The sequence below is a fragment of the Pristiophorus japonicus genome, chromosome 6, assembly GCF_044704955.1.
Source record: "Pristiophorus japonicus isolate sPriJap1 chromosome 6, sPriJap1.hap1, whole genome shotgun sequence".
Taxonomy (NCBI): Eukaryota; Metazoa; Chordata; class Chondrichthyes; family Pristiophoridae; genus Pristiophorus; species Pristiophorus japonicus.
The window spans coordinates 127,497,275-127,520,886 of NC_091982.1; the positions used below are offsets into that span (position 1 = coordinate 127,497,275).

Consider the following 23,612-nt stretch of genomic DNA (forward strand, 5'->3'; position numbering starts at 1 on the left):
CAGGTGACGGACCCCCACACACTGAGCCGGGTGAGGGACCCTCACACACTGAACCGGGTGACGGACCCTCTCCCCACACACTGAGCCAGGCGAGGGACCCTCACACACTGAACCGGGTGATGGACCCCCACACACTGAGCCAGGTGACGGACCCCCACACACTGAACCGGGTGACGGACCCCCACACACTGAGCCAGGTGACGGACCCCGACACACTGAGCCGGGTGAGGGACCCTCACACACTGAGCCAGGTGACGGACCCTCTCCCCACACACTGAGCCGGGTGACGGACCCCCACACACTGAGCCAGGTGACGGACCCTCTCCCCACACACTGAGCCGGGTGAGGGACCCCCACACACTGAACCGGGTGACGGACCCCCACACACTGAGCCGGGTGACGGACCCTCTCCCCACACACTGAGCCGGGTGACGGACCCTCTCCCCACACACTGAGCCAGGTGACGGACCCTCTCCCCACACACTGAGCCGGGTGACGGACCCTCTCCCCACACACTGAGCCAGGTGACGGACCCCCACACACTGAGCCAGGTGACGGACCCCCACACACTGAGCCGGGTGACGGACCCCCACACACTGAGCCGGGTGACGGACCCTCTCCCCACACACAGAGGCGGGTGACGGACCCTCTCCCCACACACTGAGCCGGGTGACGGACCCTCTCCCCACACACTGAGCCGGGTGACGGACCCCCACACACTGAGCCAGGTGACGGACTCTCTCCCCACACACTGATCCAGGTGACGGACCCCCACACACGGAGCCAGGTGACGGACCCTCTCCCCACACACTGATCCAGGTGACGGACCCCCACACACTGAGCCAGGTGACGGACCCTCTCCCCACACACTGATCCAGGTGACGGACCCCCACACACGGAGCCAGGTGACGGACCCTCTCCCCACACACTGAGCCAGGTGACGGACCCCCACACACTGAGCCAGGTGACGGACCCCCACACACTGAGCCAGGTGATGGACCCCCACACACTGAGCCGGGTGACGGACCCCCACACACTGAGCCAGGTGACGGACCCTCTCCCCACACACTGACCCGGGTGACGGACCCTCTCCCCACACACTGAGCCAGGTGACGGACCCTCTCCCCACACACTGAGCCAGGTGACGGACCCTCTCCCCACACACTGAGCCGGGTGACGGACCCTCTCCCCACACACTGAGCCAGGTGACGGACCCCCACACACTGAGCCAGGTGACGGACCCCCACACACTGAGCCGGGTGACGGACCCCCACACACTGAGCCGGGTGACGGACCCTCTCCCCACACACAGAGGCGGGTGACGGACCCTCTCCCCACACACTGAGCCGGGTGACGGACCCTCTCCCCACACACTGAGCCGGGTGACGGACCCCCACACACTGAGCCAGGTGACGGACTCTCTCCCCACACACTGAGCCAGGTGACGGACCCCCACACACTGAACCGGGTGACGGACCCCCACACACTGAGCCGGGTGACGGACCCCCACACACTGAGCCGGGTGACGGACCCCCACACACTGAGCCGGGTGACGGACCCCCACACACTGAGCCAGGTGACGGACCCCCACACACTGAGCCAGGTGACGGACCCCCACACACTGAACCGGGTGACGGACCCCCACACACTGAGCCGCGTGACGGACCCCCACACACTGAGCCGGGTGACGGAACCCCACACACTGAGCCAGGTGACGGACCCCCACACACTGAGACAGGTGACGGAACCCCACACACTGAGCCAGGTGACGGACCCCCACACACTGAGCCGGGTGACGGACCCCCACAAACTGAGCCAGGTGACGGACCCCCACACACTGAGCCGCGTGACGGACCCTCTCCCCACACACTGAGCCGGGTGACGGACCCCCACACACTGAGCCAGGTGACGGACACCCACACACTGAGCCAGGTGACGGACCCTCTCCCCACACACTGATCCAGGTGACGGACCCCCACACACGGAGCCAGGTGACGGACCCTCTCCCCACACACTGAGCCAGGTGACGGACCCCCACACACTGAGCCAGGTGACGGACCCCCACACACTGAGCCGGGTGACGGACCCCCACACACTGAGCCAGGTGACGGACCCCCACACACTGAGCCGGGTGACGGACCCCCACACACTGAGCCAGGTGACGGACCCTCTCCCCACACACTGACCCGGGTGACGGACCCTCTCCCCACACACTGAGCCAGGTGACGGACCCCCACACACTGAACCGGGTGACGGACCCCCACACACTGAGCCGGGTGACGGACCCTCTCCCCACACACTGAGCCAGGTGACGGACCCCCACACACTGAGCCGGGTGACGGACCCCCACACACTGAGCCGGGTGACGGACCCCCACACACTGAGCCGGGTGACGGACCCCCACACACTGAGCCGGGTGACGGACCCCCACACACTGAGCCAGGTGACGGACCCCCACACACTGAACCGGGTGACGGACCCCCACACACTGAGCCGCGTGACGGACCCCCACACACTGAGCCGGGTGACGGACCCCCACACACTGAGCCAGGTGACGGACCCCTACACACTGAGCCGGGTGACGGAACCCCACACACTGAGCCGGGTGACGGACCCTCTCCCCACACACTGAGTCGGGTGACGGACCCCCACACACTGAGCCGGGTGACGGACCCCCACACACTGAGCCAGGTGACGGACCCTCTCCCCACACACTGAGCCAGGTGACGGACCCCCACACACTGAGCCGGGTGACGGACCCCCACACACTGAGCCGGGTGACGGACTCTCTCCCCACACACTGAGCCAGGTGACGGACCCCCACACACTGAGCCAGGTGACGGACCCCCACACACTGAGCCGGGTGACGGACCCCCACACACTGAGCCAGGTGACGGACCCTCTCCCCACACACTGAGCCGGGTGAGGGACCCCCACACACTGAACCGGGTGACGGACCCCCACACACTGAGCCGGGTGACGGACCCCCACACACTGAGCCGGGTGACGGACCCTCTTCTCACACACTGAGCCAGGTGACGGACCCTCTCCCCACACACTGAGCCAGGTGACGGACCCCCACACACTGAGCCAGGTGACGGACCCCCACACACTGAGCCAGGTGACGGACCCTCTCCCCACACACTGAGCCAGGTGACGGACCCCCACACACTGAGCCAGGTGACGGACCCCCACACACTGAGCCAGGTGACGGACCCTCTCCCCACACACTGAGCCAGGTGATGGACCCTCTCCCCACACACTGAGCCGGGTGACGGACCCCCACACACTGAACCGGGTGACGGACCCCCACACACGGAGCCGGGTGACGGACCCTCTCCCCACACACTGAGCCAGGTGATGGACCCTCTCCCCACACACTGAGCCGGGTGACGGACCCCCACACACTGAACCGGGTGACGGACCCCCACACACGGAGCCGGGTGACGGACCCTCTCCCCACACACTGAGCCGGGTGACGGACCCTCACACACTGAGCCAGGTGACGGACCCCCACACACTGAGCCGGGTGACGGACCCTCACACACTGAGCCAGGTGACGGACCCCCACAAACTGAGCCAGGTGACGGACCCTCTCCCCACACACTGAGCCAGGTGACGGACCCCCACACACTGAGCCAGGTGACGGACCCCCACACACTGAGCCAGGTGACGGACCCCCACACACTGAGCCGGCTGACGGACCCTCTCCCCACACACTGAGCCGGCTGACGGACCCTCTCCCCACACACTGAGCCGGGTGACGGACCCTCTCCCCACACACTGAGCCGGGTGACGGACCCCCACACACTGAGCCTGGTGACGGACCCTCTCCCCACACACTGAGCCAGGTGATGGACCCTCTCCCCACACACTGAGCCGGGTGACGGACCCCCACACACTGAGCCAGGTGACGGACCCCCACACACTGAGCCGGCTGACGGACCCTCTCCCCACACACTGAGCCAGGTGATGGACCCTCTCCCCACACACTGAACCGGGTGACGGACCCCCACACACGGAGCCGGGTGACGGACCCTCTCCCCACACACTGAGCCGGGTGACGGACCCCCACACACTGAGCCAGGTGACGGACCCCCACACACTGAGCCAGGTGACGGACCCCCACACACTGAGCCGGGTGACGGACCCCCACACACTGAGCCAGGTGACGGACCCCCACACACTGAGCCGGGTGACGGACCCCCACACACTGAGCCGGGTGACGGACCCCCACACACTGAGCCGGGTGACGGACCCTCTCCCCACACACTGAGCCGGGTGACGGACCCTCTCCCCACACACTGAGCCGGGTGACGGACCCTCTCCCCACACACTGAGCCAGGTGACGGACCCTCTCCCCACACACTGAGCCAGGTGACGGACACCCACACACTGAGCCAGGTGACGGACCCTCTCCCCACACACTGAGCCAGGTGACGGACCCTCTCCCCACACACTGAGCCAGGTGACGGACACCCACACACTGAGCCAGGTGACGGACCGCCACACACTGAGCCAAGTGACGGACCCCCACACACTGAGCCGGGTGACGGACCCCCACACACTGAGCCGGGTGACTGACCCTCTCCCCACACACTGAGCCAGGTGACGGACCCTCTCCCCACACACTGAGCCAAGTGACGGACCCCCACACACTGAGCCGGGTGACGGACCCTCTCCCCACACACTGAGCCGGGTGACGGACCCTCTCCCCACACACTGAGCCAGGTGACGGACCCTCTCCCCACACACTGAGCCAGGTGACGGACCCTCTCCCCACACTGAGCCGGGTGACGGACCCCCACACACTGAGCCAGGTGACGGACCCTCTCCCCACACACTGAGCCAGGTGACGGACCCCCACACACTGAGCCGGGTGACGGACCCTCTCCCCAGACACTGAGCCGGGTGACGGACCCCCACACACTGAGTCGGGTGACGGACCCCCACACACTGAGCCAGGTGACGGACCCCCACACACTGAACCGGGTGACGGACCCCCACACACGGAGCCGGGTGACGGACCCTCTCCCCACACACTGAGCCGGGTGACGGACCCCCACACACTGAGCCAGGTGACGGATCCCCACACACTGAGCCAGGTGACGGACCCCCACACACTGAGCCGGGTGACGGACCCCCACACACTGAGCCGGGTGACGGACCCTCTCCCCACACACTGAGCCGGGTGACGGACCCTCTCCCCACACACTGAGCCAGGTGACGGACCCTCTCCCCACACACTGAGCCAGGTGACGGACCCTCTCCCCACACACTGAGCCGGGTGACGGACCCTCTCCCCACACACTGAGCCAGGTGACGGACCCCCACACACTGAGCCAGGTGACGGACCCCCACACACTGAGCCGGGTGACGGACCCCCACACACTGAGCCGGGTGACGGACCCTCTCCCCACACACAGAGGCGGGTGACGGACCCTCTCCCCACACACTGAGCCGGGTGACGGACCCTCTCCCCACACACTGAGCCGGGTGACGGACCCCCACACACTGAGCCAGGTGACGGACTCTCTCCCCACACACTGAGCCAGGTGACGGACCCCCACACACTGAACCGGGTGACGGACCCCCACACACTGAGCCGGGTGACGGACCCCCACACACTGAGCCGGGTGACGGACCCCCACACACTGAGCCGGGTGACGGACCCCCACACACTGAGCCAGGTGACGGACCCCCACACACTGAGCCAGGTGACGGACCCCCACACACTGAACCGGGTGACGGACCCCCACACACTGAGCCGCGTGACGGACCCCCACACACTGAGCCGGGTGACGGAACCCCACACACTGAGCCAGGTGACGGACCCCCACACACTGAGACAGGTGACGGAACCCCACACACTGAGCCAGGTGACGGACCCCCACACACTGAGCCGGGTGACGGACCCCCACAAACTGAGCCAGGTGACGGACCCCCACACACTGAGCCGCGTGACGGACCCTCTCCCCACACACTGAGCCGGGTGACGGACCCCCACACACTGAGCCAGGTGACGGACACCCACACACTGAGCCAGGTGACGGACCCTCTCCCCACACACTGATCCAGGTGACGGACCCCCACACACGGAGCCAGGTGACGGACCCTCTCCCCACACACTGAGCCAGGTGACGGACCCCCACACACTGAGCCAGGTGACGGACCCCCACACACTGAGCCGGGTGACGGACCCCCACACACTGAGCCAGGTGACGGACCCCCACACACTGAGCCGGGTGACGGACCCCCACACACTGAGCCAGGTGACGGACCCTCTCCCCACACACTGACCCGGGTGACGGACCCTCTCCCCACACACTGAGCCAGGTGACGGACCCCCACACACTGAACCGGGTGACGGACCCCCACACACTGAGCCGGGTGACGGACCCTCTCCCCACACACTGAGCCAGGTGACGGACCCCCACACACTGAGCCGGGTGACGGACCCCCACACACTGAGCCGGGTGACGGACCCCCACACACTGAGCCGGGTGACGGACCCCCACACACTGAGCCGGGTGACGGACCCCCACACACTGAGCCAGGTGACGGACCCCCACACACTGAACCGGGTGACGGACCCCCACACACTGAGCCGCGTGACGGACCCCCACACACTGAGCCGGGTGACGGACCCCCACACACTGAGCCAGGTGACGGACCCCCACACACTGAGCCGGGTGACGGAACCCCACACACTGAGCCGGGTGACGGACCCTCTCCCCACACACTGAGTTGGGTGACGGACCCCCACACACTGAGCCGGGTGACGGACCCCCACACACTGAGCCAGGTGACGGACCCTCTCCCCACACACTGAGCCAGGTGACGGACCCCCACACACTGAGCCGGGTGACGGACCCCCACACACTGAGCCGGGTGACGGACTCTCTCCCCACACACTGAGCCAGGTGACGGACCCCCACACACTGAGCCAGGTGACGGACCCCCACACACTGAGCCGGGTGACGGACCCCCACACACTGAGCCAGGTGACGGACCCTCTCCCCACACACTGAGCCGGGTGAGGGACCCCCACACACTGAACCGGGTGACGGACCCCCACACACTGAGCCGGGTGACGGACCCCCACACACTGAGCCGGGTGACGGACCCTCTTCTCACACACTGAGCCAGGTGACGGACCCTCTCCCCACACACTGAGCCAGGTGACGGACCCCCACACACTGAGCCAGGTGACGGACCCCCACACACTGAGCCAGGTGACGGACCCTCTCCCCACACACTGAGCCAGGTGACGGACCCCCACACACTGAGCCAGGTGACGGACCCCCACACACTGAGCCAGGTGACGGACCCTCTCCCCACACACTGAGCCAGGTGATGGACCCTCTCCCCACACACTGAGCCGGGTGACGGACCCCCACACACTGAACCGGGTGACGGACCCCCACACACGGAGCCGGGTGACGGACCCTCTCCCCACACACTGAGCCAGGTGATGGACCCTCTCCCCACACACTGAGCCGGGTGACGGACCCCCACACACTGAACCGGGTGACGGACCCCCACACACGGAGCCGGGTGACGGACCCTCTCCCCACACACTGAGCCGGGTGACGGACCCTCACACACTGAGCCAGGTGACGGACCCCCACACACTGAGCCGGGTGACGGACCCTCACACACTGAGCCAGGTGACGGACCCCCACAAACTGAGCCAGGTGACGGACCCTCTCCCCACACACTGAGCCAGGTGACGGACCCCCACACACTGAGCCAGGTGACGGACCCCCACACACTGAGCCAGGTGACGGACCCCCACACACTGAGCCGGCTGACGGACCCTCTCCCCACACACTGAGCCGGCTGACGGACCCTCTCCCCACACACTGAGCCGGGTGACGGACCCTCTCCCCACACACTGAGCCGGGTGACGGACCCCCACACACTGAGCCTGGTGACGGACCCTCTCCCCACACACTGAGCCAGGTGATGGACCCTCTCCCCACACACTGAGCCGGGTGACGGACCCCCACACACTGAGCCAGGTGACGGACCCCCACACACTGAGCCGGCTGACGGACCCTCTCCCCACACACTGAGCCAGGTGATGGACCCTCTCCCCACACACTGAACCGGGTGACGGACCCCCACACACGGAGCCGGGTGACGGACCCTCTCCCCACACACTGAGCCGGGTGACGGACCCCCACACACTGAGCCAGGTGACGGACCCCCACACACTGAGCCAGGTGACGGACCCCCACACACTGAGCCGGGTGACGGACCCCCACACACTGAGCCAGGTGACGGACCCCCACACACTGAGCCGGGTGACGGACCCCCACACACTGAGCCGGGTGACGGACCCCCACACACTGAGCCGGGTGACGGACCCTCTCCCCACACACTGAGCCGGGTGACGGACCCTCTCCCCACACACTGAGCCGGGTGACGGACCCTCTCCCCACACACTGAGCCAGGTGACGGACCCTCTCCCCACACACTGAGCCAGGTGACGGACACCCACACACTGAGCCAGGTGACGGACCCTCTCCCCACACACTGAGCCAGGTGACGGACCCTCTCCCCACACACTGAGCCAGGTGACGGACACCCACACACTGAGCCAGGTGACGGACCGCCACACACTGAGCCAAGTGACGGACCCCCACACACTGAGCCGGGTGACGGACCCCCACACACTGAGCCGGGTGACTGACCCTCTCCCCACACACTGAGCCAGGTGACGGACCCTCTCCCCACACACTGAGCCAAGTGACGGACCCCCACACACTGAGCCTGGTGACGGACCCTCTCCCCACACACTGAGCCAGGTGATGGACCCTCTCCCCACACACTGAGCCGGGTGACGGACCCCCACACACTGAGCCAGGTGACGGACCCCCACACACTGAGCCGGCTGACGGACCCTCTCCCCACACACTGAGCCAGGTGATGGACCCTCTCCCCACACACTGAACCGGGTGACGGACCCCCACACACGGAGCCGGGTGACGGACCCTCTCCCCACACACTGAGCCGGGTGACGGACCCCCACACACTGAGCCAGGTGACGGACCCCCACACACTGAGCCAGGTGACGGACCCCCACACACTGAGCCGGGTGACGGACCCCCACACACTGAGCCAGGTGACGGACCCCCACACACTGAGCCGGGTGACGGACCCCCACACACTGAGCCGGGTGACGGACCCCCACACACTGAGCCGGGTGACGGACCCTCTCCCCACACACTGAGCCGGGTGACGGACCCTCTCCCCACACACTGAGCCGGGTGACGGACCCTCTCCCCACACACTGAGCCAGGTGACGGACCCTCTCCCCACACACTGAGCCAGGTGACGGACACCCACACACTGAGCCAGGTGACGGACCCTCTCCCCACACACTGAGCCAGGTGACGGACCCTCTCCCCACACACTGAGCCAGGTGACGGACACCCACACACTGAGCCAGGTGACGGACCGCCACACACTGAGCCAAGTGACGGACCCCCACACACTGAGCCGGGTGACGGACCCCCACACACTGAGCCGGGTGACTGACCCTCTCCCCACACACTGAGCCAGGTGACGGACCCTCTCCCCACACACTGAGCCAAGTGACGGACCCCCACACACTGAGCCGGGTGACGGACCCTCTCCCCACACACTGAGCCGGGTGACGGACCCTCTCCCCACACACTGAGCCAGGTGACGGACCCTCTCCCCACACTGAGCCGGGTGACGGACCCCCACACACTGAGCCAGGTGACGGACCCTCTCCCCACACACTGAGCCAGGTGACGGACCCCCACACACTGAGCCGGGTGACGGACCCTCTCCCCAGACACTGAGCCGGGTGACGGACCCCCACACACTGAGTCGGGTGACGGACCCCCACACACTGAGCCAGGTGACGGACCCCCACACACTGAACCGGGTGACGGACCCCCACACACGGAGCCGGGTGACGGACCCTCTCCCCACACACTGAGCCGGGTGACGGACCCCCACACACTGAGCCAGGTGACGGATCCCCACACACTGAGCCAGGTGACGGACCCCCACACACTGAGCCGGGTGACGGACCCCCACACACTGAGCCGGGTGACGGACCCTCTCCCCACACACTGAGCCGGGTGACGGACCCTCACCCCACACACTGAGCCGGGTGACGGACCCCCACACACTGAACCGGGTGACGGACCCCCACACACTGAGCCGGGTGACGGACCCCCACACACTGAGCCAGGTGACGGACCCCCACACACTGAACCGGGTGACGGACCCCCACACACGGAGCCGGGTGACGGACCCTCTCCCCACACACTGAGCCGGGTGACGGACCCCCACACACTGAGCCAGGTGACGGACCCCCACACACTGAGCCAGGTGACGGACCCCCACACACTGAGCCGGGTGACGGACCCTCTCCCCACACACTGAGCCGGGTGACGGACCCCCACACACTGAGCCAGGTGACGGACCCCCACACACTGAGCCAGGTGACGGACCCCCACACACTGAACCGGGTGACGGACCCTCTCCCCACACACTGAGCCAGGTGACGGACCCTCTCACCAAACACTGAGCCAGGTGACGGACCCTCTCCCCACACACTGAGCCGGGTGACGGACCCCCACACACTGAGCCGGGTGATGGACCCCCACACACTGAACCGGGTGACGGACCCTCTCCCCACACACTGAGCCAGGTGACGGACCCTCTCCCCACACACTGAGCCAGGTGACGGACCCTCTCCCCACACTCTGAGCCAGGTGACGGACCCCCACACACTGAGCCAAGTGACGGACCCCCACACACTGAGCCGGGTGACGTACCCCCACACACTGAGCCGGGTGACGGACCCTCTCCCCACACACTGAGCCGGGTGACGGACCCTCTCCCCACACACTGAGCCAGGTGACGGACCCTCTCCCCACACTGAGCCGGGTGACGGACCCCCACACACTGAGCCGGGTGACGGACCCCCACACATTGAGCCGGGTGATGGACCTCCACACACTGAGCCAGGTGACGGACCCTCTCCCCACACACTGAGCCAGGTGACGGACCCCCACACACTGAGCCGGGTGACGGACCCTCTCCCCAGACACTGAGCCGGGTGACGGACCCCCACACACTGAGCCAGGTGACGGACCCCCACACACTGAGCCGGCTGACGGACCCTCTCCCCACACACTGAGCCGGGTGACGGACCCTCTCCCCACACACTGAGCCGGGTGACGGACCCTCTCCCCACACACTGAGCCAGGTGACGGACCCCCACACACTGAGCCGGGTGACGGACCCTCTCCCCAGACACTGAGCCGGGTGACGGACCCCCACACACTGAGCCAGGTGACGGACCCCCACACACTGAGCCGGCTGACGGACCCTCTCCCCACACACTGAGCCGGGTGACGGACCCTCTCCCCACACACTGAGCCAGGTGACGGATCCCCACACACTGAGCCGGGTGACGGACCTCCACACACTGAACCGGGTGACGGACCCCCACACACTGAGCCAGCTGATGGACCCCCACACACTGAGCCGGGTGACGGACCCTCTCCCCGCACACTGAGCCAGGTGACGGACCCCCACACACTGAGCCGGGTGACGGACCCCCACACACTGAGCCGGGTGGCGGACGCCCACACACTGAGCCAGGTGACGGATCCCCACACACTGAGCCGAGTGATGGACCCCCACACACTGAGCCGGGTGACGGACCCTCTCCCCACACACTGAGCCAGGTGACGGACCCCCACACACTGAGCCGGGTGACGGACCCCCACACACTGAGCCGGGTGACGGACCCCCACACACTGAGCCGGGTGACGGACCCCCACACACTGAGCCGGGTGACGGACCCCCACACACTGAGCCGAGTGATGGACCCCCACACACTGAGCCGGGTGACGGACCCCCACACACTGAGCCAGGTGACGGACCCCCACACACTGAGCCGGCTCCGATCAGGCAAATACTACACACTGACCCCAATGTCCGACGCGTCGCACCTGCTGTGGTTTTGAGAACTTCTGTCGTATTCCTGAGGCCGACAAAATCAAACTGGTACAGTCTCCAGGATCGCTGGTCGGCCACTTCTATCGAATACTTCTTCCACCTGTACGTTATCTCATCCTTCGGATATCCGTCTGCAGAAACAACATAACAAGGTCACTGTCTGCAGTTACTGAACTGACCAGACCACAGTCACAGCAACATATGGCTCAGCTCCATCGCTGTACTGTGCAATCCCAGCAAAAGGGAAGAGCTTCCAGACTCATTTTAACTATATGTTTATTCAGTGCAAGAACTGGCATTTATATAGCGCCTTTCACAGCCTCAGAACAATCCAAAATGTTTTACAGCCAATGAAATAAATTTGGAGTGTGGTCACTGTTGTAATGTGGGAAACGCAGCAGCCAATTTGTGCACAGCAAGCTCCCATACACAGCACTGTGATAATGACCACATAGTCTGTTTTAGTGATGTTGATGGAGGGATAAATATTGGCCCCATGATACCGGGGATAACCTCCCTGCTCTTCTTCTAATTGTGTCGAGATGAAAAGATTCTTAAGGAGCACTGAAAGGGGGAGGGGAGGAAAGAACAAAAGAGAAGGTCTATGATAAGGGGTAGGTAGGAGAGATTGGAGAGACAAAAGGGATGATGGGATGACTTGAGATGGTAATGGCGCAAGTTAGAGAAAGGTTCGTCGATATAGGCTGTGAATGGCGGCATAATTACCCACTGCCATTGGAGACAGAAAGAAAACATTACATAAGATCGAACTTGCGTTGAGCTTCATTGGGTGACCACAGATTGGGTGACCACTTTGCTGAATACCTCCGTTCAGCTTCCAGTCGCCTGTCACTTTAATTCCCCACTCCACTCTCACTCTGACCTCTCCGTCCTCGGCCTCCTACACTGTTCCAATGAAGCTCAACGCAAGCTCGAGGAACAGCACCTCATCTTTCATTTGGACACTTTACAGCCTTCCGCACTCAACATCGAGTTCAACAATTTCAGACCATGACCTCTGCCCATCTTTGGCTCACTTTCCCCTCCCCCCGATCTGATGTAATGTTTTCTCTCTGTCTCCAATGGCAGCGGGTAATTATCCCACCATTCACACCCTATATCGACTGACCTTTCTCTAACTGCTGCCATTACCATCTCCAGTCAGCCCATCATCCCTTTTGTCTCTCTAATCTCTCCTGTCTTCCACCCTATCACAGACCTTCCCTTCTGTTCTTTCCTCCCCCTTTCAGAGCTTGTTAAGAATCTGTTCATTTCTAACATTCACCAGTTCTGACGAAGGATCATTGACCTGGAACGTTAACTCTGTTTCTCCCCACAGATGTTGCCTGACCCGCTGAGATTTCCAGCATTTTCTGTTTTTATTCCATCAGTACTGAACTGGACTGACAGCTTAGATTTTGTGCTCAAGTCTCCGGAGTGGGACATGAACATACCCTCTTCTCACTCAGAGGGGAGGGTATGGAAAAAATACACTTCACATTCTGTGTATCAGCATCAAACACTCCCAGGGCAGGTACAGCACGGGTTAGATAGAGAGTAAAGCTCGCTCTACACTGTCCCATCAAACACTCCCAGGGCAGGTACAGCACGGGTTAGATACAGAGTAAAGCTCGCTCTACACTGTCCCATCAAACACTCCCAGGGCAGGTACAGCACGGGGTTAGATACAGAATAAAGCTCGCTCTACACTGTCCCATCAAACACTCCCAGGGCAGGTACAGCACGGGGTTAGATACAGAATAAAGCTCTCTCTACACTGTCCCATCAAACACTTCCAGGGCAGGTACAGCACGGGGTTAGATACAGAGTAAAGCTCTCTCTACACTGTCCCATCAAACACTCCCAGGGCAGGTACAGCATGGGGTTAGATACAGAGCAAAGCTCTCGCTACACTGTCCCATCGAACACTCCCAGGGCAGGTACAGCACGGGGTTAGATACAGAGTAAAGCTCCCTCTACACTGTCCCATCAAACACTCCCAGGAAATCAATTTCAGCTTCCTGCTTTGAGCAGATGTCCTCTGGGTACTGGGATGTGATTAGTCAAGCTGAATTCACCTACGATGGTGTTGTTCAATAGGACACTGGTCACAGGTGTGGCTACAGAGACACGATTTGAGCCCTGTACATTAATTCGAGATGAGAATGCTTACATACCCTCACACCATACGTGTGCATCACATGTGTATATTTACTGAGAAAACTTCAGTAACCAAGGACATAAAGCACTCACAACAATCATAAACCCTCTCGCACACTCTGCTTTTCAATTGACCATTTCACCAACAAACTCACAGAAAGGTTAAAGTTCACCGACATGCACCATGCCAATCTTGAGATTATATGCTCAATGATTTTGCCTATTACATGTTTTTGTTATAATGATCAGAAATGCAATTTGCCAGACCTGGATTCCCAACGTGGAGAGTGGTTAATGGATTGGACATCAATGTCTTCACCCAGAGGGTGGTTGTAAAGTCCTGACCCTGCAGTACAGACTTACACGAGGCACATGCTGAAATCAAGGTCACTCTGGACCTGCACCTTTATTTCACAGCTTTCGAGTGTCACACTTGCCTGAGACCTGCCTTTATATACCTGTGTGGAACAGGTATGGAGTGTCTCCTGCAAGTGCACCCCTGGTGGTAAAGAATGCTTGTGGTTACAGGTCATATCCAGTTCCAGTCATGTATAGCATGGTAAGATACAGTTATATACAGTAGTGTGAGATACATGACATCACCCTCCCGCAAGGTCTTATTGTCTTTATAGATTCAGTCTCTCAGGTGGTCTACGCTCTCGCGTGGAGCGTCTTAGTTGTGGTTCAGTTGTTTGCCTTGGTGCCTGTTCTTCTTTCGGTGTGTTTGTTGGTGTCTCACCTGGGCTGTCTGTTTCGTTCAGTATGATTGCTGGTATCTTGCCTGGCTGTCTGTTGAGACTGCCCTTTCCTCAGGTTGTTCCCTCTGTCTGTCCACCAGGTGTGGTGTGAGTTCCACATTGTAGTCTGCCTCTGGTTCTGCAGTGTTGTTGGTGAATCTACTTTTTACTTGGTCTACATGCCTCCGGCAGGTTTGGCCATTGTCCATTTGTACAATCAGTAGCCTGTTTCCTTCCTTTCCTGTTACTGTCCCTGCAAGCTATTTGGGACTCCTGCCATAGTTTAGCACAAACACTTTGTCCCCTATCTCATTCCACCTCCCCCTCGAATTTCAGTCATGGTACTCAGTTAGCTTCCGGCGCTTTGCCTCAACAATTTCATGCATGTCTGGGAGGATTAACGAGAGCCTAGACTTTAAGGTCTGTTTCATCAATAGTTGCGCGGGGGAACCCCAGTCAACGAATGTGGACGAGATCTGTATGCCAGCAGCAGTCGCGACAGGCGGCTCTGCAGCGTGGGACCTTGGATTTTAAGCATGCCTTGTTTAATGATCTGCACTGCTCGCTCCGCCTGGCCATTGGAAGCCGGCTTGAACGGTGCCGTCTTAACGTGATTTATGCCGTGGTCAACTATAAAATCTTGAAATTCTGCGCTGGTGAAGCACAGACCATTATCACTGACCAATGTGTCAGGAATTCCGTGTGTTGCAAACATGGTTCTAAGGCTCTCCACAGTGGTGGAGGTGGTGCTCGAGTTTAAAATGGTGTACTCGATCCACTTTGAAAATGCACCGACGACTACGAGGAACATTTTGCCCATGAATGGGCCCGCATAGTCTACATGCACCCGCGACCACGGTTTGGTGGGCCAGGGCCAGGGGCTTAGGGGGGCCTCTCTGGGGGCATTACTGAGTTGGGCACAAATGGTGCACCGCCGGACGCAGAGCTCCAAGTCAGCGTCAATGCCAGGCCACCAGACGTGGGATCTGGCTATGGCCTTCAAAAGGACGATCCCCGGGTGCTCACGGTGGAGCTCCAGGACAAATGCCTCTCTGCCTCGCAAGGGCATAACTACTCGGCTGCCCCACATCAGGCAGTCTGCTTGTAGTGATAGTTCATGCATGCGCCTATGAAAAGGTTTGATCTTCTCGGGGCAAGCATCGCGAGCCTCTGTCCAGTCACCAGTTAAAACACATCTTTTGACTAAGGATAACGTGGGGTCGCTGTTCGTCCAGGCTCTGATTTGGCGAGCCATCATAGGCGAACCTGTGGATTCAAAGGCATTGATTGCCATGACCATCTCACAGTCCTATTCGTCGGACCCTTCCGTGGTCGCCAGGGGTAGCCTGCTAAGCACGTCGGCACAGTTGTCTGTGCCTGGTCTGTGCCTTATTGTATAGTCGTAAGATGCCAGCATGAGTGCCCACCGCTGAATGCGCGCCGAGGCGTTGGGGTTTATTCCTTGCACTCAGATAGCAGGGACGTGAGGGGTTTGTGGTCGGTTTCTCACGCGAACTTGGCCCCGAAAAGGTATTGGTGTATCCTTTTGACACCGTACATGCACGCGAACGCTCTGGGCAGCGGGTATTGGTCCTGTAGGGAGACTCTGTTTATGGTAGACTTGTAATCGCCACAGATTCGTACAGATCCATCAGGCTTCATGACGGGGACGATGGGACTTGCCCAGTCACTAAATTCCACGGATGAGATAATGCCTTCCTGCAGAAGCCGGTCCAGTTCGTGTTCAATCTTTCCCCTCATCACATAAGGCACAGCTCTAGCCTTGCGATGTACCGGTCTGGCATCCTGTGTGATGTAGATTTTAACTTTAGCCCCTTTGAAGGTGCCCACACCTGGCTGAAAGAGATGTTGAAAATGACTTAGAACTGTTGAGCAGGAGGTCCGTTCTTCTGACGACATGGCGTGAACATCATCCCATTTCCAATTTAGTTTTGCCAGCCAGCTTCTCCCCAACAGGGCTGGGAGATCTCCGGGGACAATCCACAGGGAAAGTCGGTTCACCGTCCCTTTGTGTGTGACTGAGAGCATGGCGCTGCCAAGGACTGGGATGATTTCTTTGGTATAGGTCCTTAGTTTGGTGTCGATCCTTGTGAGTTTTGGTCTGTTGCTTTTGTGGGGCCACAGCTGTTCAAATTGTTGGACGCTCATGAGAGATTGACTAGCTCCCGTGTCCAGTTCCATGTTGATGGGTATCCCATTGAGTAGGACCCTCATCATTATTGGAGGCGTCTTGTTGTAAGAACAGTGGACATTGATCATGTTGACCCGCTGTACCTAGGCGTCCCGGGCACTGTCCCCAGGCGTCGGGGTACTGTCCCCATCGTCTTCTGGTCCGCTTTCCGACCCTTCCGATTCGTATACCAGCCGAGCTGCTGTTTTTCTGCACATGTGAGCCAGATGCCCTTTCTGCAAACAGCATGCTGCAATCGACACCCCCTTGTTGAGTGCCTTCCCCCACATCTCCAGCACAAACCGCTTCCATTGTTACGAAGGATGAGCTGCATCTGGCTGATCTCTCTTGAGCTTCTCTCAGTCTGTAGTTGATTGCTCGCATTGTGGGTTGATGAGGTCCTTGATGGCCCTTGATGGCTTCTGGTGCGACTGCTTGCTGTTGAAGGCCTGCTCTCCTGCGTTTGTCTGTGTGTTGACGCTGTGAACCCCTTGTTCCGATGTTTCATTAGTTGTCGTACCCGCAGTATAGATCAACCTCGTTTCTTCTTCTCCTGCAAAGAATGTCTGTGCGACCAGTGCTGCTGCCTCTAGGGTCAAGTTCTTGGTCTCTGTAAGCTTTCGGAATATGCCTGCGTGGCCTATTCCTTCAATTAAAAAAAGTCTCTCAGTACTTCTTTCCTTAGTTCATCGGAGAACTCACATAAACTAGCCAGCCTCCGAAGTTCCACCACAAAGTCGGGTATGCTTTGGCCCACACAACGTCTGTAGTTGTAGAACCTGTGTCTGGCCATGTGTAGGCTGCTTGCTGGCTTCAGGTGGTCTCTCACCAGTTTGCTCAACTCTTCAAAGGACTTGCTTGCTGGTTTCTCGGGTGCCAGCAGGTCCTTCATTCAGGCGTATGTTTTCGAGCCACAGCTGGTCAAGAGATGGGCTCTTCTCTTGTCTGCCTTATCGTCGCCCAACCAGTCTTTGGTTACAAAGCTTTGCTGGAGCCTTTCTATAAAGTCCTCCCAATTGTCTCCAGCATTGTATTTCTCATCTGAGCCATTGGTAGCCATTCTGTGGATTCTGTGATCCCGTAACTCGTCACCACTATAAAGTCCTGAACCTGCAGTACAGACTTACACGAGGCACATGCTGAAGTTAAGGTCACTCCGGACCTGCACCTTTATTTCACAGCTCTCGAGTGCCACACTTGCCTGAGACCTGCCTTTATATACCTCTGTGGAACAGGTATGCAGTGTCTCCTGCAAGTGCACCCCTGGTGGTAAAGAATGCTTGTGGTCACAGGTCATATCTAGTTACAGTCATGTATAGCATGGTAAGATACAGTTTTCTACAGTAGTGTGAGATACATAACAGTGGTGGGGGTCTGGAACTCACTGCCTGAAAGGGTGGTAGAGGCAGGAACCCTCACCACATTTAAAAAGTACTTGGGTGTGCACTTGAAGTGTTGCAACCTACAGGGCTACGGACCGAGAGCTGGAAAGTGGGATTAGGCTGGATAGCACTTGGTCGGCCAGCGCGGAATGGGCCGAAATGGCCTCCTTCCGTGCTGTAAATGTCTTTGATTCTATGATCATCAGCAGAGGTTGGTTTCAGCCTTTCTGTCTGCGCTCAGGTTGAACACAGCGAGTGGTCTGACATTTGTCAAATGATGGCTGATCCAATGAATGGCTGAATTACATTGTGGTGTCCTGGTTGTTCGGGGGTGATGAAGGGAGCTGGTGAACAATGGAATCCGAGCTGGCAGTAAGACATGATGAGGTGATTTCGATTCCAGTCCTGGGCCATTAACCAGCTCTCCTAATTGGATTGGGTGCGGCGCTGTGATTTATAATTTGCTTTAAAATGTTTTTGCAAAAGCCGTTCCTCTATTTTATATGCTTCTTTTATCAGGACGGATTTTGTTTTAGGTTTTCTGCCCTCCTACATCTCACAACAGTCCTCCCAGGGTTTGCTCAAGTAATGATTCCTCAGTCTAGACATTGAATATGTGCAAGCTATTCCACTGTGTGTGAATCACAGCTGTCAGTTCCATCCACACACTTTTCATTCAGGTTCAGTGGGAATACTGGCCGATATCATCTCTGCTGGAGTCAGCCTTTAGCTCAGTGCTAGCATTCCTGCCTCTGAATTAGAAGGGGCTATGTCCACACAGTCCTTTTCCACACAGTCCTGACAAAGATAACCCTCAGCTTCTTTTCTCTACTGCAAATTGTCTTAAACCCCTCTCCCCTGCCTCCTCCAAACTCACCTCCAACAACAAGTGTGAGAAGCTCATAGACTTCTTCATCACTAAGATTGATATCATCCAATCAGCTGCCTCTGCCTCGTCCCTTCCTTCCCCTAGCTCACCAGGCCAAACTTCCTCTGAGTTGCCCCCCATCCCTAGTCCTGACCTCACATCTTTCTCCAGTTTCTCTCCGATCTCCCCTCATGCCCTCTCTGAGCTCATCCTGTCCATGAGACCCACTTCCTGCTCCCTCGCCCCTATTCCCACCAAACTACTGACCACCCAACTTCCCTTCCTGGCTCCCAAGTTGGCTGAATTTGTTAACGGTTCTCTCTCCTCAGGTACTGTCCCCCTCTCCCTCAAATCTGCCGTCATCACCCCTTTCCTCGAAAACAACCCTTGACCCCTCCGTCCTTGCAAACTACAGCCCCATCTCCAGCCTCCCTTTCCTCTCCAAAGTCCTTGAACATGATGTCGCCTCCGAAATCCGTGCTCACCTTTTCTGCAACTCCATATTTGAATCCCTTCAATCCGGTTTCCGCGCCCGCCACAGTACAGAAACCGCTCTCATCAAAGTCACAAATGAAATCCTATGTGACTGTAACCGGGGTAAACTATCCCTTCTCGTCCTCCTGGACCTGTCTGCAGCCTTTGACACGGTTGACCACTCCATCCTCCTCCAACACCTCTCCACCATCGTCCAGCTGGGTGGGACTGCACTCGCCTGGTTCCATTCTTATCTATCTAATCGTAGCCCGAGAATCACCTGCAATGGCTTCTCTTCCCACCCCCGCATCGTTACCTCTGGTGTCCCCCAGGATTATCCTTGGTCTCCTCCTATTTCTCATCTACATGTTGCCCCTTGGCGACATCATCCGAAAACACAGCGTCAGTTTCTACATGTACGCTGCGACACCCAGCTCGACCTGACCACCACTTCTCGACCCCTCCACGGTCTCTAAATTGTCAGACTGCTTGTCCGACATCCAGTTCTGGGTGGGCAGAAATTTTCTCCAACTAAATATTAGGAAGAAAGAAGCCATTGTTTTCAGTCCCCGCCACAAACTCCGTTCCTTAGCCACTGACTCCATCCCTCTCCCCAACTTCTGTCTGAGACTGAACCAGACTGTTCACAACCTTGGTGTCATATTTGACCCCGAGATGAGCTTCCAACCACATATCCATGCCATAACTAAGACCATCTATTTCCTTCTCTGTAACATCGCCTGTCTCCGCATCTGCCTCAGCTCATCTGCTGCTGAAACCCCCATCCATGCCTTTGTTACCTCCGGACTTGACTATTCCAATGCACTCCTGGCTGGCCTCCCACATTCTACACTACGTAAACTAGAGGTGATCCAAAACTCGGTTGCCCGTGTCCTAACTCGCTTCAAGTCCCGCTCACCCATCACCCCTGTGTTCGCTGATCAACATTGGCACCCAGTTAAGCAATGCCTTGATTTTAAAATTCTCATCCTTGTTTTCAAATCATAGAATCACAGAAATTTACAGCGCAGCAGGAAGCCATTTCGGCCCATCGTGTCCACGCCGGCCGACCAAGAGCTATCCAGCCTAATCTCACTTTCCAGCTCTTAGTCCGTAGCTCTGCAGGTTACAGCACTTCAAGTGCACATCTAAGTACTTTTTAAATGTGGTGAGGGTTTCTGCCTCTACCACCCTTTCAGGCAGTGAGTTCCAGACCCCAACCACCCTCTCGGTGAAGACATTCCCCCTCATATACCCTCGAAACCTCCTACCAATTACTTTAAATCTATGCCCCCTGGTTGTTAACCCCCTTGCCAAGGGAAACAGGCCCTTCCTATCCAATCTATCCAGTCCCCTCATAATTTTATACACCTCAATTAAATCTCCCCTCAGCCTCCTCTGTTCCAAAGAAAACAGACCCAGGATCTCCAATCTTTCCTCATAACCGAAATTCTCCAGTCCAGGCTACATCGTTCCATGGCCTATTTCTGTAATCTCTTCCAGCTCTACAATCCTCCGAGATTTCTGCACTCCTCCAATTCTGGCCTCTTGAGCATCCCTGAGTATATTCGCTCAACCATTGGTGGCCATGCCTTCTGTTGCCGAGGCCCCAAGCTCTGGAACTCCGTTCCTAAACCTCTCCACCAAGTGGATGTAAAAGATCCAATGGCAGTATTTTGAAAAAGAGTAAGGAGTTCTCCCCGGTGTTATCTGAATGGTGACAGATTAGGAAAAGGGGGAGATGTAATGAGACCTGGATGCCATGGTACATCAGTCATTGAAAGTTGGCATGCAGGTACAGCAGGCGATGAAGAAGGCAAATGGCATATTGGCCTTCATAGCGAGAGGATTTGAGTATAGGAGCAGGGAGGTCTTACTGCAGTTGTACAGGACCTTGGTGAGGCCACACCTTGAATATTTTGTTCAGTTTTGGTCTCCTAATTGGAGGAAGGACGTTCTTGCTATTGAGGGAATGCAGCGAAGGTTCACCAGACTGATTCCTGGGATGGCAGGACTGACATATGAGGAGAGACTGGATCGAATGGGCCTGTATTCACTGGAGTTTCGAAGAATGAGAGGGGATCTCATAGAAACATATAAAATTCTGACGGGACTGGAAAGGTTAGATGCAGGAAGAATGTTCCTGATGTTGGGGATGTCCAGAACCAGGGGTCACAGTCTAAGCATAAGGGGTAAGCCATTTAGAACCGAGATGAGGAAAAACTTCTTCACTCAGAGCATTGTGAACCTGTGGAATTCTCTACCGCAGAAAGTTGTTGAGGCCAGTTCGTTAGATATATTCAAAAGGGAGTTAGATGTGCCCCTTATAGCTAAAGGGATCAAGGGGTATGGAGAGAAAGCAGGAATGGGATACTAAAGTTGCATAATCAGCCAAATCATGGTGCAGGCTTGAAGGGCCGAATGGCCCTATTTTCTATGTTTCTATGTTTCTGTGTGTCCAGACCAATATGTATAATATGGCCAATAGATAGAAAAGGCCATCCGACAACTGAAGAATAACAAGGCCTCTGGAACAGATGGAATTCCCACCAAAGCACTAAAACATGGTAGAGACGCACTACTGGTGCGAAGACATGAACTCATCTCTCTTATTTGGAAGGAGGAGAGAACGCCAGGGGATCTCAGAGACACTGTAATCATGACCATCTTCAAGAAAGGGGATGTCCCACTACGGTAACTACAGAGGAGTTTCCCTGTTGTCGGCCACTGGGAAAGTCATTGCAAGAATCCTCTTCAACTGTCTTCTCCCTGTGGCTGAAGAGTTCCTCCCAGAGTCGCTATGCGAATTCTGTCCACCAAGAGGCACAATGGACATGATCTTCATTGCGTGACAATTACAAGAGAAATGCAAGGAATAGCACCAACCTCTGGCCTTCTTTGACCTCACAAAGGCCTTCGACACTGTCAACCGTGAGGGATTATGGAACGTTCTCCTCCATTTCAGTTGCCCTGAAAAGTTTGTCACGATTCTCCGCCTGCTCCACGACGACATGCAGGCCGTGATCCTGACCAACGAATCCACCACAGACCCAATCCACACCCGGACCGGGGTTAAGCAAGGCTGTGTCATCGCACCAACGCTCTTCTCCATCTTCCTTGCAGCAATGCTTCATCTCACCCTCAGCAAGCTACCCGCTGGAGTGGAGCTAAATTGTAGAACAAATGGGAATCTGTTCAACCTCTGCCGCCTCCAGGCCAGATCCAAGGTCGTCCCATCCTCCATCATTGAATTACAGTATGCAGACGACTCGGAGGCTGAACACCAAACCATCATCAACATCTTCACCGAGGCATGGGCCTTACACTAGACATCCGTAAGACAAAGGTCCTCCACCAAACTGACCCAGCCACACAGCACTGCCCCCAGTCATCAAGATCCATGATGCGGCCTTACCCTTGGACAACATGGACCATTTTCCATACCTTGGGAGACTGCTGTCAGCAAGAGCAGACATTGATAACGTGGTCAAACATCGCCTTCAGTGCGCCAGTGCAGCCTTCAGTCATCTGAGGAAGAGAGTGTTCGAAGACCAGGACCTCAAATCTGGCACCAAGCTCATTGTCTACAGGGCAGTAGTGATACCCGCCCCGCTGTGTGGCTCAGAGATGTAGACTATATACAGCAGGCACCTCAAAATGCTGGCGAAGTACCACCAACGCTGCTTCAGCAAGAACCTGTAAATCCCCTGGGAGGACAGACGCACCAACGTCAGTGTTCTCGATCAGGCCAACATCTCCAGCATCGAAGTACTGACCACACTCGA

General features: G+C 58.3%; 1 protein-coding gene across 3 annotated transcripts in view; it reads right to left on the reverse strand.

Moving 5' to 3' along the window:
• LOC139265241 (gamma-aminobutyric acid receptor subunit gamma-4-like) overlaps nucleotides 1–23,612 on the reverse strand; it is a 707,225-nt gene that overhangs the window by 85,203 nt on the left and 598,410 nt on the right. For all 3 annotated transcript variants that reach the window (XM_070882172.1, XM_070882171.1, XM_070882173.1), the window contains exon 6: nucleotides 12,009–12,146. In XM_070882172.1, coding sequence (XP_070738273.1) covers nucleotides 12,009–12,146 — 138 coding nt within the window. The remainder of the gene's footprint in view (nucleotides 1–12,008; nucleotides 12,147–23,612) is intronic.